Source organism: Stenella coeruleoalba (assembly GCF_951394435.1).
Source record: "Stenella coeruleoalba genome assembly, chromosome: 18".
Classification (NCBI taxonomy): Eukaryota; Metazoa; Chordata; class Mammalia; order Artiodactyla; family Delphinidae; genus Stenella; species Stenella coeruleoalba.
Window position 1 is genome coordinate 75,738,632 of NC_137164.1, and position 12,789 is coordinate 75,751,420.

General features: G+C 55.9%; 1 protein-coding gene across 2 annotated transcripts in view; it reads left to right on the plus strand.

The window, feature by feature from the left end:
• Positions 1-7,302, plus strand: part of COL4A2 (collagen type IV alpha 2 chain) — a 177,602-nt gene extending 170,300 nt beyond the window's left edge. For both annotated transcript variants that reach the window (XM_079902559.1, XM_079902560.1), the window contains 6 exons: positions 110-208; positions 450-596; positions 743-859; positions 2,126-2,317; positions 3,386-3,672; positions 6,177-7,302. In XM_079902559.1, coding sequence (XP_079758685.1) covers positions 110-208; positions 450-596; positions 743-859; positions 2,126-2,317; positions 3,386-3,672; positions 6,177-6,434 — 1,100 coding nt within the window. In that variant the 3' untranslated portion in view covers positions 6,435-7,302. The remainder of the gene's footprint in view (positions 1-109; positions 209-449; positions 597-742; positions 860-2,125; positions 2,318-3,385; positions 3,673-6,176) is intronic.
• The last annotated feature ends 5,487 nt before the right edge of the window (positions 7,303-12,789 follow it).

Here is a 12,789-nt window from a genome sequence, read left to right on the forward strand (position 1 = left end):
GGTCGGTGCCTGTGGGGGGCTCCTCTCGGGGAGGCTGGCGGCGCTGGTCAGAGATGGCCAGAGCCCCCGCCCAGCCTCACGTGTCCTCAACGTCCTGCTTGTCCGGAAGGGCCCAGAGGAGAGCAAGGATTCATGGGCAACACAGGCGCCGCCGGGAGTGTGGGAGACCGAGGCCCCAAAGGACCCAAAGGAGATCGAGGACTCCCGGGTAAGTGAGTCTCAGAGGGGGCGCCCCTGAGGTCATTCTGTCACAGGGACGTGGTGGTGACGGGTTGTCGGAAGGGCTCTGAGCGCCTTGCAGGTGGGCTATCACCCACCCCCCCTCTAGAGAGCGCGGTGGCTCAAAGGACGCTCCGGAATTGGTTCAGTGGGTCAAAAATGGAATAGAGACCAGAGCAAGAGAGCAAGTGGTCCTCGCGCATCATCTGGTCTTTCTTTCCCCTTTCCAGGTGCCCCGGGTGCTGTGGGCGCCCCGGGGATTGCAGGAATCCCCCAGAGGGTTGCCATCCAGCGGGGGCCAGTGGGTCCGCAGGGAAGGAGAGGCCCTCCGGGGCCTCAGGGGGAGATGGGACCCCAGGGCCGCCCGGGAGAACCAGGTAGGAGCACTGCTGCGGGGCCGCCCCTCGCTTCCTGCTGCTTTGCTTTCACTTCTGTTCTCCTGCTGGAGAGCACTGGCTGAGCACCCGTGACGGAGCGTCGCATTCTTCCCGGGGCACTGACGCGTGTCTCGGTGGCTGTGCAGGTTTCCGCGGGACTCCAGGGAAGGCAGGGCCCCAGGGAAGAGGCGGCGTGTCAGCTGTTCCCGGGTTCCGAGGAGACCAGGGGCCCGTGGGGCTGCAGGGGCCCGTTGGCTACGAAGGTGAGTGATGGTGACAGAGGGGGCAGAGGGCAGGGAGCTTCCTCCAGGTCCCGCTGTGAGTCTGCTGAATGGACTGTGGTGTACGGGGAGGGGTCAGATGAGCCCCGAGGTGAGCAGAGATGAGGGGCTGCACCCCCTAGCCCAGAGCCTGGGGCCCCCGCTGCAGCCTGGGTCCTGGGCAAGGCCCATATACCTGCGCCCACCCGGTGTCCCCTGCACCTGGCAGAACACCTGGCACAGAGTCCCCAGGACAGGCCGGCCTCCTTCCTTCCTCTGAGACATCTGCAGGTGCCTCAGAGAAGGAAGCAGCGGACATATTTCGAGAGACAAGATTCCTAAAGTTCTTGAAGGCCGGAAACTATGAACTGAAAGTCACCGATTACATTACAGGAGCCGCTGTGAAGTCTTATGTCATCGACTTCTTAAAATTATTTGCACGTGTGCAGGGTGGGATAGGCCAGAAATAATAGCAATTCATGCCAAAAAAAAAAGTCTTGCGAGTTGGTGTAATCCACCTGCGCTCGGTTTGAGCCCGTGGTGTGAGCACCGTGCTGACAGTAGAGGCGGGCTGCACGGTCAGCGCCCAGATCGCAGGAAGCACACGGCGACCCACGGCCAGGACTGTAAAATGCGGGGGATGCAACCCGAGACACACATGGCGGGGCGGGAGCGGCGCAGCCAGGCCGGGGGCCAAGACAGTGCAGGGTGGACGGCACGTCCTCAGAAAGGCAGGGGCACCCAGGACAGCTGATTCCAGAGGTCTGAAGGGGTGTCCTGTTGGGGGCAGATCAGCCGTTCTGCAGCGTCAGGGCCAGAATCGGGCCCCTGGGTGGACATCTGGGGAGGTGGGCTTCCAGCCTTGGGAATGGCCGCTCCCCGAAGCATCAGCAGGGGGCCTGCCGCCTGGGGTAGAGGAGGTGGGCGGCGCTGGACACGGTGCTTCCGTGACCTCATTCCTGCTCAGAACGGGGCAGGACTTCCTGATGCTCATTCCTGCTCAGAACGGGGCGCCCTGGGGGGACGGCTCGCGGGGGAGGCTGAGTCCCTGCCCCTTGTTCACTGCCATCATTGTGGTCCCACGTTAGGGCACGGGGAGGGGGTGCGGGCCTCCCCAGGAGGCTCCTGGTCCCAAAGGGCAGAGCCACCGAGACCCCGGCCCTTGGGGAAAGGCAGAGCAGGGCTGTGAATGTCGCCGCGCGCGCAGCGAGCACGTGGGCCGCGGTCCGCACGGCAGCTGCAAGGCGGCCTCTTTGTCTCGGGTCCCAGGGGAGCCAGGCCGCCCCGGGAGCCCCGGCCTGCCCGGCATGCCCGGCCGCAGCGTCAGCATCGGACACCTCCTGGTGAAGCACAGCCAGACGGAGCAGGACCCCATGTGCCCCGTGGGCATGAACAAGCTCTGGAGCGGATACAGCCTGCTGTACTTCGAGGGCCAGGAGAAGGCCCACAACCAGGATCTGGGTAGGTACCGCCTGCCAAGCTCGGCCAGCCCCGCTGGCCACAGTGAGGTCGCTGAGTCCTCAGGAGGCACTGAGATGCCCCCAACCTGGGGTCGGGAAGCAGACTCTGCCTCGTAGCCCTCAGCGGCCTCCGCGGGCTCACGCGGCCCAGCCTCTCGCTGCCCCGCCCTCTGGAGGCCGCCGGTGGTTCCCATCATTCTTGCTTCTTCTCCACGGTGTATAAGCAGTCAGGCCGGGGCCGTGAGGGGCTGGGAGGCACTCACAACCCCGCAGCGTGGATATGGGGGCGTGTGTGCTGGTATCTTTCCAAGGAAGCCTGGTTGCCAAAAGGAATTTAAAAGACCTAGCAGCCCACAGAAAACACGGCCAACACATACTAAAATTGGGGGCTTGGAGGGAGGGTGGCCACGTGTGTGGTGGGGAGATCTGTTGGGCTCCTAAAATTGGGGGCTTGGAGGGAGGGTGGCCACCGGTGTGGTGGGAGATCTGTTGGGCTGAACCCGATGATTTGTGCCCCTTCCCGTCTAGATAAGTTGTTTTTTTTTTTTTAAGTGAGACATAGCAAACAAGAGTAAAGGCCTAAAACAGCAGAGACAGGGCAAGGCCAGCACAGGGCCCGGCAGGCCTCAGGGCAGAGCAGACGCCCGGCTCAGCTGGAAAGCAGTCGGTGTGAAAGGGGAAATAACTCACTGTGGCCCTAAGATGAAGTTGGTGGAGTTATTTGGGGGGCACGGTAAGCAGAGTCCATCTGGGAGGCACCTGGGTGCCATGAACCAGGCCCCCGTCTGGGATGCCATCGGTGGGTGCTGGGGGCTGGTGCTTTAAGACCCCCCCGACACGGGCCTCACCGGGGTGCTGTTCGCCAAGTCGCCCCTCCCTCTGACCCAGCCTGGTCCCGAGGTATGCGGGAACCTCGGAAGGGCACAGTGCCGGTGGAGTGAGCCCCTGAGGGATTGGAAAGCCCGAGCCCGCCCTCCACCCCGCCCCGCACACGGCTGACCCCCGCGGGGGGCCTGGAGGGGCATCCTCCCGGCATGCTCGGCCGTGACGGTCCCTCCCTGCACCGCAGGGCTGGCGGGCTCCTGCCTGGCCCGGTTCAGCACGATGCCCTTCCTGTACTGCAACCCTGGCGACATCTGCTACTACGCCAGCCGCAACGACAAGTCCTACTGGCTCTCCACCACCGCCCCGCTGCCCATGATGCCTGTGGCCGAGGAGGACATCAGGCCCTACATCAGCCGCTGCTCCGTGTGCGAGGCCCCGGCCGTTGCCATTGCCGTCCACAGCCAGGACGTCTCCATCCCCCACTGCCCGGCTGGATGGCGGAGCCTGTGGATCGGATATTCCTTCCTCATGGTACGTGGTGCTTGCCTGCCGTCTCTCAGCCCGCGGGCCCAGGTGCACACGGAGTTCCTCTCCCCAGCCACATCCTGGCCTTTGTAAGACTAATCAGGGCAGTTGTTCAGGTGGTGCACTGCACAAGGGCACCTGGCCCGGGGGAGGAGTGAGAGCTGGAATACAGCCTGTGTTTTGCTCATTGAGCCGTGTTAGGGCTGGAGCCGCCTCCACCCAGAAGGGACCCATGAATTTGCCACCAGGCCTTTGTACAGCCTTAATTAGGATAAATTTGGCTGTCATGATAGCATCTGTTACAATTTTCCTGTTTACCATCAGAGGGAGAAAGGAAAGTCCAGTGGGGAGGGTGGGTCTTGTATTGAATTTATATTTATTATGACTGTCGTAATTCCACTATACTGACCGGACGCCCAACGTGTTCAATATTTCATAAATTATATTAATAACATTTTATATATATATACATATATATGTATATATTATACCAAGTTTGCTAATCTTATCAAAACAACAGAAAAAAAACTGGATTCTGGAAGAGGAAGGAGAAGACAAACAAGTGTTGCTTTTTAACATTTTTAAGGTATTGCTGCTGCAATAACTTAAGGCAACAGGATACTAAGTTCTGTGCTGGGACAGGCAACGGTCTGCTTTCCAGGAGCTAATCATGTCAGGGGGCTTTGGTGGATGGACAGAGCTCTGCTCCCATCGAGAAATTCAAAAATGAAAAACAAGCCTCTTCCTTGTGAAGGGAGTGATTACACTGTATCCAGAAAGGTCAGACAGCCCTTCTTTTATCAGCAATTACATCTTGAGCTGTGTCACGGGATAAGGGATAAGCCCACATGATCCTCAGTAAGTGCCTCCTTCCAGCCTGGCCCTTGACACCCCCAAGGCGGGTGACAGAGGACCATGGTCCGCTCACCCCGCTGTACAGCCACGGCAGCACTGAGGCTGCCCACACCTTCCCTTCCAAGAACACCTGCTGGCACAGACGCCGGAGAGCCAGCACACGGCTTAGTGTCCCCCTGCCTGTCTGGAGGACGGTCCCTGTCTTGTCTGCACACAAGACGCGCTTTCCTCCATCGCTGCCACAGCAGCAAAGACGTCAGCCCCCCCCTCGCCTCAGTGATCCCTCTCGAAGCTGGTCTGGTGGCGACTGTAAGTCTCCAGCCGGCCATCGGTTTACTTTTTCCTTTCGATTCTAATGAGGTCCTCACGGGCCGAGGGTCCAATGAGTGATTCTCTTAAGAGACATCAGCTGCTTGAGTCCCAAAGCCAGAGGCTTGTCCACTGAGGCGAGCACATTGGAAAAGGGGTGTGTGTGTGTGTGTGTGTGTGTGTGTCTGCACGCGTGTGTGTGTGTGTGCATATGCGTGGGGGGACCAGCAGGGCCTCGGCTCTTTCAGGCCAAAGCGGGGCTTGAGCTGCCCCATGAGGACGCGCCTGCTTGTCTGTCGACAACACACAGCAGCTCTGCCTGGGAAGGCTTCCGCATTCTGTGAGCAGAAAACTATTCAGAGGTTTTTGTTCTTTGCTGCTTCATTTGAAGAAAAGGTTAAACTGGGCTTCTGCCCAGATATCTCACAGGACAGGTGAAACTGTGCCCTGCCCACCGTGGCTGAGGTGTTCCTGTTCTGAATTCGCAGGTTCTGACACCACACTTACCACTGGGCTGGCTGGAGCGAGCCAGATGACACGTTTTAGAGAGAAGCTTTGAGATCCGGGGCCCCGCCGTGCCCCTTCGTCAAAGCTAAACATGTTTATGAAACCAAGAGAAAGTAGACCTTGAAAGCAGCAAAGAAAATCCCCTCCAACCCTTGGCCAGGTCTCCCAGGCAGAATCATCTCAAGCAACCAATTGCTAATTTAACAACCCTCTGACTGAAAAAAAACTAACTACACTAGTATTACGTGTTCACTGTAGAAAAATCAGCAAGTAGCGCTTTTCTTAAAAAAATAATAAAATTCAAAGCACCCGTACTCCCCCTTCATAAACGTTGGCAAAGGAGGAGAGCAGGAAGCACTTTGGTGCTTAATTTTTTTGTGTTTTCTTTTGTGTTTGTTTTTTTTTTTTTTTGGCTGCGCCGCACGTCTTGCGGAACCTTAGTTCCCTGACCAGGAATCGAACCTGGGCCTTCGGCAGTGAGAGCTCGGAGTCCTAACCACTGGACGGCCAGGGAATTCCCTGGTGCTTAATTTTAATAGACCCTCTGGTTCTGACCCACATGTTGATTTTATTTTTTTTAATTGACTTTATTGAAGCGTAGTTGACTTACAGTGTTGTGTTAATTTCCACTGTGCGGCACAGTGACTCGGTTATACACGTACTGACTCGGTTATACACACACATACATTCTCTTTCATATTCTTTCCCCTGATGGTTTATCCAGGGTATTGCACAGAGCCTCCTGTGCTCTACAGCGGGACCTTGCTGTTTTATTTTTCCTTTAAAAGAAAACGTTAACGTGTCCGCATCTCTTCCGCCCCGTCCCCTACCCTGCACAGCACACGGCCGCGGGCGACGAAGGGGGCGGCCAGTCGCTGGTGTCACCGGGCAGCTGCCTGGAGGACTTCCGAGCCACGCCGTTCATCGAGTGCAACGGCGCCCGAGGCACCTGCCACTACTATGCCAACAAGTACAGCTTCTGGCTCACCACCATCCCCGAGCAGAGCTTCCAGGGCTCACCCTCGGCCGACACACTCAAGGCCGGCCTCATTCGCACGCACATCAGCCGCTGCCAGGTGTGCATGAAGAACCTGTGATGTCGGGGCCACCCCGCCGGACACGCTTCTCCAGGGGACACGCAGCTGGGGGCCACTTTGGTGCTTATCCTTAACTTATTACCTCAGATGCCGACCCAAAAATTGACTTCATTTTTTTTCTTTAAAAAACAAACCAAAAGAATAATAAAATAAGGGCTACCAAAGGAATTCGGCACCAGCACTTCGACCAAATAACCCCGTGGCATCCAAGGCGCTGCCCACTCTCCCCACATCTGTAGCATCTGTAGGACACCCTGACCCCCCCCAAAATGGAAAACCGTGAACCCTCCCTCTCAGGCCATCCGTACTAGATGGTTCCACGCTCAGTGTAGCTAACTTCTTCCTGTGTATCTATGTAGTCACTGCAGTCCCAGCCGCCACTGACAACCCACTTACTGAACTCCACGGGGAGGTATAGACAGAGGAGGCCGTGCAGCCTGCGGGCTCCTGAGCTCACCCCCGCTGTTCCCACTCGGGGGGCTCCTGGGGGTGGATGCAGCCCTGCTCTCCGAGCCCCCATGGTGACGGCGCCCTCTTCTCCCAAACGCCGGCAACGCGAAGGCTCCTGGTCCCCTCGGGAAGGCCGACTGTGCCTTATGTTTTAAAAGCCACTGATGTCCGCACACCAGCTATCACTCTTCCCACCACCCCTTACAGACCGTTGGGTTCGGCAAAACTCACATAGAAGCGAAGACCTTCTCACCGTCTGTTGTCAGCCAGGCTGCGTGGCAGCAAACTTTGTAGGGTCGGAAGTGATGCTTCCACTGCCCCCAGGCCGTCCCTGGACATTTACCCTCCGTACTTTGTGCAGAATTGTATTCCTCTGACTACTCCATCCTCTGTAACGACCCCCAAATAAAAGTTCGTTTTGAACATTTTTATATCCCGAGTCACTGCCTGCCTCATTTTCTCGAGTCCATAGAGCACAGACTTTGCCGCGAACCCCAAAACACTGCATCCGGGCCCAAGTGCGAGCCCTGCACCCAGCTCGGCACCGCGCAGCTGTTTTTTTCCAAGTTTCAGCAGATTGAACACAAGCCTGTGTTGGTGTCATTCGTTTCCCAGGGAACTGTGTTTGTGTTTATAATGCGTTAGCGGTTACACAAGACACCCGCACCATCACTCATGGGGATTAGCAAGATGGGTACCAGTCACTCACCAGCCCCAGCACAACATCCCAACAAAATCCCAGTGTTTCCAAGATATAGCCTCCAAGACACATTTCCGGCTTCCATTTCTCTGGAACCTGGCTGACCTTCAGGCACCCAACTCACAGAATTTATTTTGACCCTTTAAAATTCAATCACATATTAAACTTTTTCTAAGTACAATTTCTACAGTTAAGGTGACAATGTTACAATAATAATTCCACATGATAATGTTACTCGAAGGAGATCAGCACCTCCCTGGCCTGCATACCCCCAGCGGCCGCCCAGGACGAGGACTCTGCTCCGGAGGGTTAAGTGGGGACGTGACTCCAGGCAGTGGAATGGGACCTGGGCAGAGCGACCCAGGAAGCAGGGCACCTCACTAAGGGGGCTGCCACTGTGGAGGGCTCAGGGTTCAATCCTGCGGGGACCCACCGAGGGAGGCCACAGAAGGACACTCAGATGGTCCCCCCCAGGCGTGGGAAAGGCACATTTTCAGCCTCCAGCTCTTGCCCCCAAGGGTCAGGCTGCCTCACATGTCCGGGGCTAAGTGGGCTCCTAGCACCCCAGGTGGAGGCATCAGAGAACCAGGGGAAGCCGATGGTAGGCTACACCTGTGGATATCTGGTTTCCGTAGCAACAGCTGCAGCGGAAGAGGTGAGCCTAGAGGCTGAGGCCGGGGCCTGAAAGATGCCCAGCACGGGGAGGTGAGGGCGCGGCTGTTTTAAAGATTCTTTAAATTGTATAGTGTCTTGTAATTTTCAAAAGTTTCCTGTGCACGATTTCATATGGTTTAGCTGTGATGCCTCTGTGAGGTTCGCACATCAGAGGTAGGTGCCCGGCATTAAACACTGAACCTCACACCTAAAACACATACGGCGAGAAGACCAAGATCTCGATACATAATTGGATTCCAAAATGTCGACCATCAAATATAAACCAAACACAAATACTCCATAACGCCAACATCTGTTTGTGCAGCGAAGCTCATGACCCTGTGCAAGGACAGCAGGTGAAGGTTCCTAGTCTGGGGCAAACAGCCAACCTTCTGAACCTTGAAAATTCAAGCTCTGCCCTTCACAGACCCTCGCATGTTGCGTGAGATTTTTCTGGTCTAGTTTCTCAGGGCCGAGAGGAACCGCCACCCCGGAAGCTAAGGGTACGTGAGTGGCTGACGCTGCCCCCCCACCATTTTCCAGAGCGTGGGTGCCCTGAGGTTAGAATCACTGTCTCGCGACTGCTTCATAAGGTGGCTTTCCTCACCCCTCGCACAGACGATGCCAGGACCCACGTTAAACCAGAGGAGATGCTTCTGGAAGCATGCTGGCTGGTCGGAGGGGCACCAGGAAAGACGGAGAAAGTCCTGGAATATCGCTCCAGCTTCCCGCTGCCTAAGAGCGAGTCCGGAGGACCCCGGGGCAGCTCTCCGCTTGGGGGCCAGCAGGGGAGCTGAACCGAAGACCCTGCTCGCCACGGGGGCGTCCTGAGAATTAAATCCGTTCCTACGTGTGGAAGGGCCCCAAGAGAGCTGGCGTGTGAGTTTGGTGTCGTGTCCCAGCCTCAAGAAGAAGGGGTTGGAGACTCCCTGCCATTGGAGGGTTTTAAAGATGTTCCCACGGACAAGAGGCTGTGCAGGGGTGAGGTAGAAGCCTTCTGAAGGTAAATTCCTGACACGCACAGAAGGGGTGATATTGAGCTGCGGGAGGACCGTGAAGTGGCAGGACAAACCCAAGTGAACGGTTTGCACGGTATAAATACCGGTACCCGTGAGCCACTGGGGAGGGTGACGTGAGCGCAGAGGCGCCCATCTCGTCCATCTGCCCGAGGGACACCAGGGCTCCGATCACACCTGGACGTGGCCCTACCTACAGGCTGCCATTCCCAGAAAGAGGCCATCGCTCTTTTCTTCATATTTATAAATGCGGCATATTGATTTATTTATTCCTTTGACAAGTATTTTTTCAAGAACATATTTGTTGAAGGCACACATCACTTGTCCTGAGTGGTAAGAATACCACACTGAACAAGACACGCTTAGCGCCTGCCCGTAGAAATTTTAGTGTACTGGGGGATACAGGCAATAAAAAAAAGTAATTAAAATAAAGCGCCATGAATGTTATTAAAGGAGAAATTAGAGGAGAGGAGGAATACAGAGCAGAGATATTTGAACCAAAGAATTCCTCTTGGAGGAAGTGATTTTTCTTTTAACTTTTTATTTTATATTGGAGTATAGTTGATTAACCATGGTGTACAGCAAAGTGATCCAGTTTTACATATACATGTATCTATACATGTTTCTATTCTTTTTCAAATTCTTTTCCCATTTAGGTTGTGAGAGACTATTGAGCATAGCTCCCTGCGTGATACAGTAGGTCCTTGCTGGTTGTCTATTTTATATATAGCAGTGTGTGCATGTCAGTCCCAAACTCCCTATCCCTGCCCCCCACCCTTAAGTTCGTTCTCTAACTCTGTATGTTTCTGTTTTGTAAATACGTTCATTTGTGTCATTTCTTTTTCGATTCTGCAAATAAGCGATATCATACATCACTTATTTTTTAAAAAAGAGAAACAGCAGGTGTTAGGAACTAATTGGAGGGGGAGGGGAGAATGCTAACATGGGTAACTTTGGAAACGAGGGAGGCCTGAAGCCAAAGGCCAAGGGCCCGCCCCCCCATGGCTGTGCTCCCCCTATTGCAGCCTTGACCCACATTGTCTGCTGCAACTGAACAATTGGGGAATGGATGGGGGCGCAGGGAGCGCGTTTCCCACTGCCTGAGATGGGGTTTACAGCTGAGAAGCGGGGAGATGATGCATCAGAGTGAGAGAGGTCGGCCAGACCAGGTTCGGCTGAGCACAGACCCCTGGACATGGGCGTCAGTATCTACATGTGTACTTCCTTGCTCTCAGCTGGAGGGCTCTAAAGAAACACCCCCAGCCCCGCTGGCAACAAGCACACGCAGCCCAGATCTGGGCTTCGGACACTTTCCCCAGTGAAAGGTCCCAGGGCTCCTTGGAGCAATGGCTGATTCTAGGACGAGTGCAGGAAACACACAAGATGAGCCTGGAACACAGGTGGTGCCAGAAAGTAAGAAAGAACTCAGAAATAAACCCCAGGGGCCTCCCTGGTGGCACGGTGGTTAAGAATCCGCCTGCCAATGCAGGGGACACGGGTTCATGCCCCGGTCCGGGAAGATCCCACATGCCGCGGAGCAGCTAAGCCCGTGCGCCACAACTACTGAGCCTGCGACCTAGAGTCCACAAGCCACAACTACTGAAGCCCGCACGCCTAGAGCCCGTGCTCCACAACAAGAGAAGCCACCTCAATGAGAAGCCCGCGCACCGCAAAGGAGAGCAGCCCCCGCTCGCGGCAACTAGAGAAAGCCCGCGCGCAGCAACGAAGACCCAATGCAACCAAAAATAAATAGTAAATAAATAAATAAATTTTAAAAAATAAATAAACCCCAGAGATGGGAACGGGTCAAAGGGACACAGCAGCCAGCAGACACAGCTTCCCGTTCACGAAAGCTGGGATAACGTGATCAAGAAGGAAGCCATCCGGGCTTCCCTGGTGGCGCAGTGGTTGAGAGTCCGCCTGCCGATGCAGGGGACGCGGGTTCGTGCCCCGGTCCGGGAAGATCCCACATGCCGCGGAGCAGCTGGGCCCGTGAGCCATGGTCGCTGAGCCTGCGCGTCCGGAGCCTGTGCTCCGAAACGGGAGAGGCCACAACAGTGAGAGGCCCGCGTACCACAAAAAAAAAAAAAAAAGGACGCCATCCTGAATTGTAACCCAAAGAATCAAATAAATGTCCGTGAGTCCATACCGATATAACGATGGAATCAATAAATGAATGGGGAGAAGAGACAAATCCTTGTAAAAACACCCAAAGTGGGTAGTTATTCTACCATAAAGGAGGGGCGTGTGCGCTGTGCCTGGCGACGTCCTTCCAGAGAGCAGAGTGTGGAAGGAGCGGAGAGGGCACCTGTGCCGCGGGGACCGTGAGCCACACACCTGGGCCATGCGATCAGGGATGAGTCACGGTAACAGCGGGCGCCCCGTGAGCGTGACCTGAGGAGCGCGCTTACCTCTGTGCTCTTCCTCCCAAACCTCCACCCCAGCCTCATCAGGAGAAACACGTCAGACAAATCCCGGTCAAGGGGTGTCCTACAGAACACCTGTCCGTACCCCTCAAGGCTATCAAGGTCACCAAAACAAGGTGGTCTGAGAGGCTATTAGAGCCATGGGGACCCTAAGGAGATGTGACTAAATGTCATGTGGTGTCCAGATGGGACCCTGAACAGAGACAAGACATCAGGTGAAATTAAGGGCATCTAAATACAGCACGGACCTCAGTTAATAATAATGTAAAGCAGGAAGAAAAGAAAGGACAGTGGGCTTTTTAGGAGCTGGTGGAAATGGGTGTATCTGAGAGCAGTGCAGGCCGAAGGGTCCCGCTTCGAGAAGTGGAAAAGATCGGGCCAAGTGCTAAGGGAACAGGGAGGGGGTGTGACATAATGAGGGCAGGCGGGGCGGGGTGCGGAGGGGGGCTGGCCCTGCCTCGTTACACAAAGGCAAGAACAACCCCGGTTCCATCAGCCACAGTGGGAGCAGATTCTGCCTCCAAACATTCCAAACTCCTGCAGAGACCACCCCACCTCTTGCTCTTGGACACAAGAGCAAGTGCCCAGGGCTCGCCCCCCTCAGGCGGGCTGCGGTCATCGGCGCAGGTGCTCCTCGCGTGCAGGGCCGGCGCAGAGCTCGGAGGTGGAACACGAGTCAGCTCCATCCCCCTTCTCTCGGGAGGACAAAACCATCTCCAATCCACTGCCCACAGCAACCGGGCTCTGAGCACCGGCTCACCTCGGCCAGAGGGAGACCTCGCAGGAGATGAAGCTGCCGGACGTCAGTGGGAGAGGGTTGCGGGCACAGCAGGCAGTGCTGATTCAACCAGGAGGTCGGGTTCAGAAATGACAAAGCGCTTCTCTTAAGACACCGGCCTAGCGGCCTGTGAAAAGGGGGAACCATGGTTTCCAACACCCAGATTCCAACATAACCCCCCTCAAAACTTCCCACGCAGGACACCTCGAGGCCACCAGGAAATGCCCGGCCAGGAGCTGCTGTTGAGAAGAAGGTTTCTGAGGACACTCGGGTGAAAGTCTGCAGCGATGGCTCCTGGGCCTGGGCCAGGCTCAGCAGGTTAACCCACGGC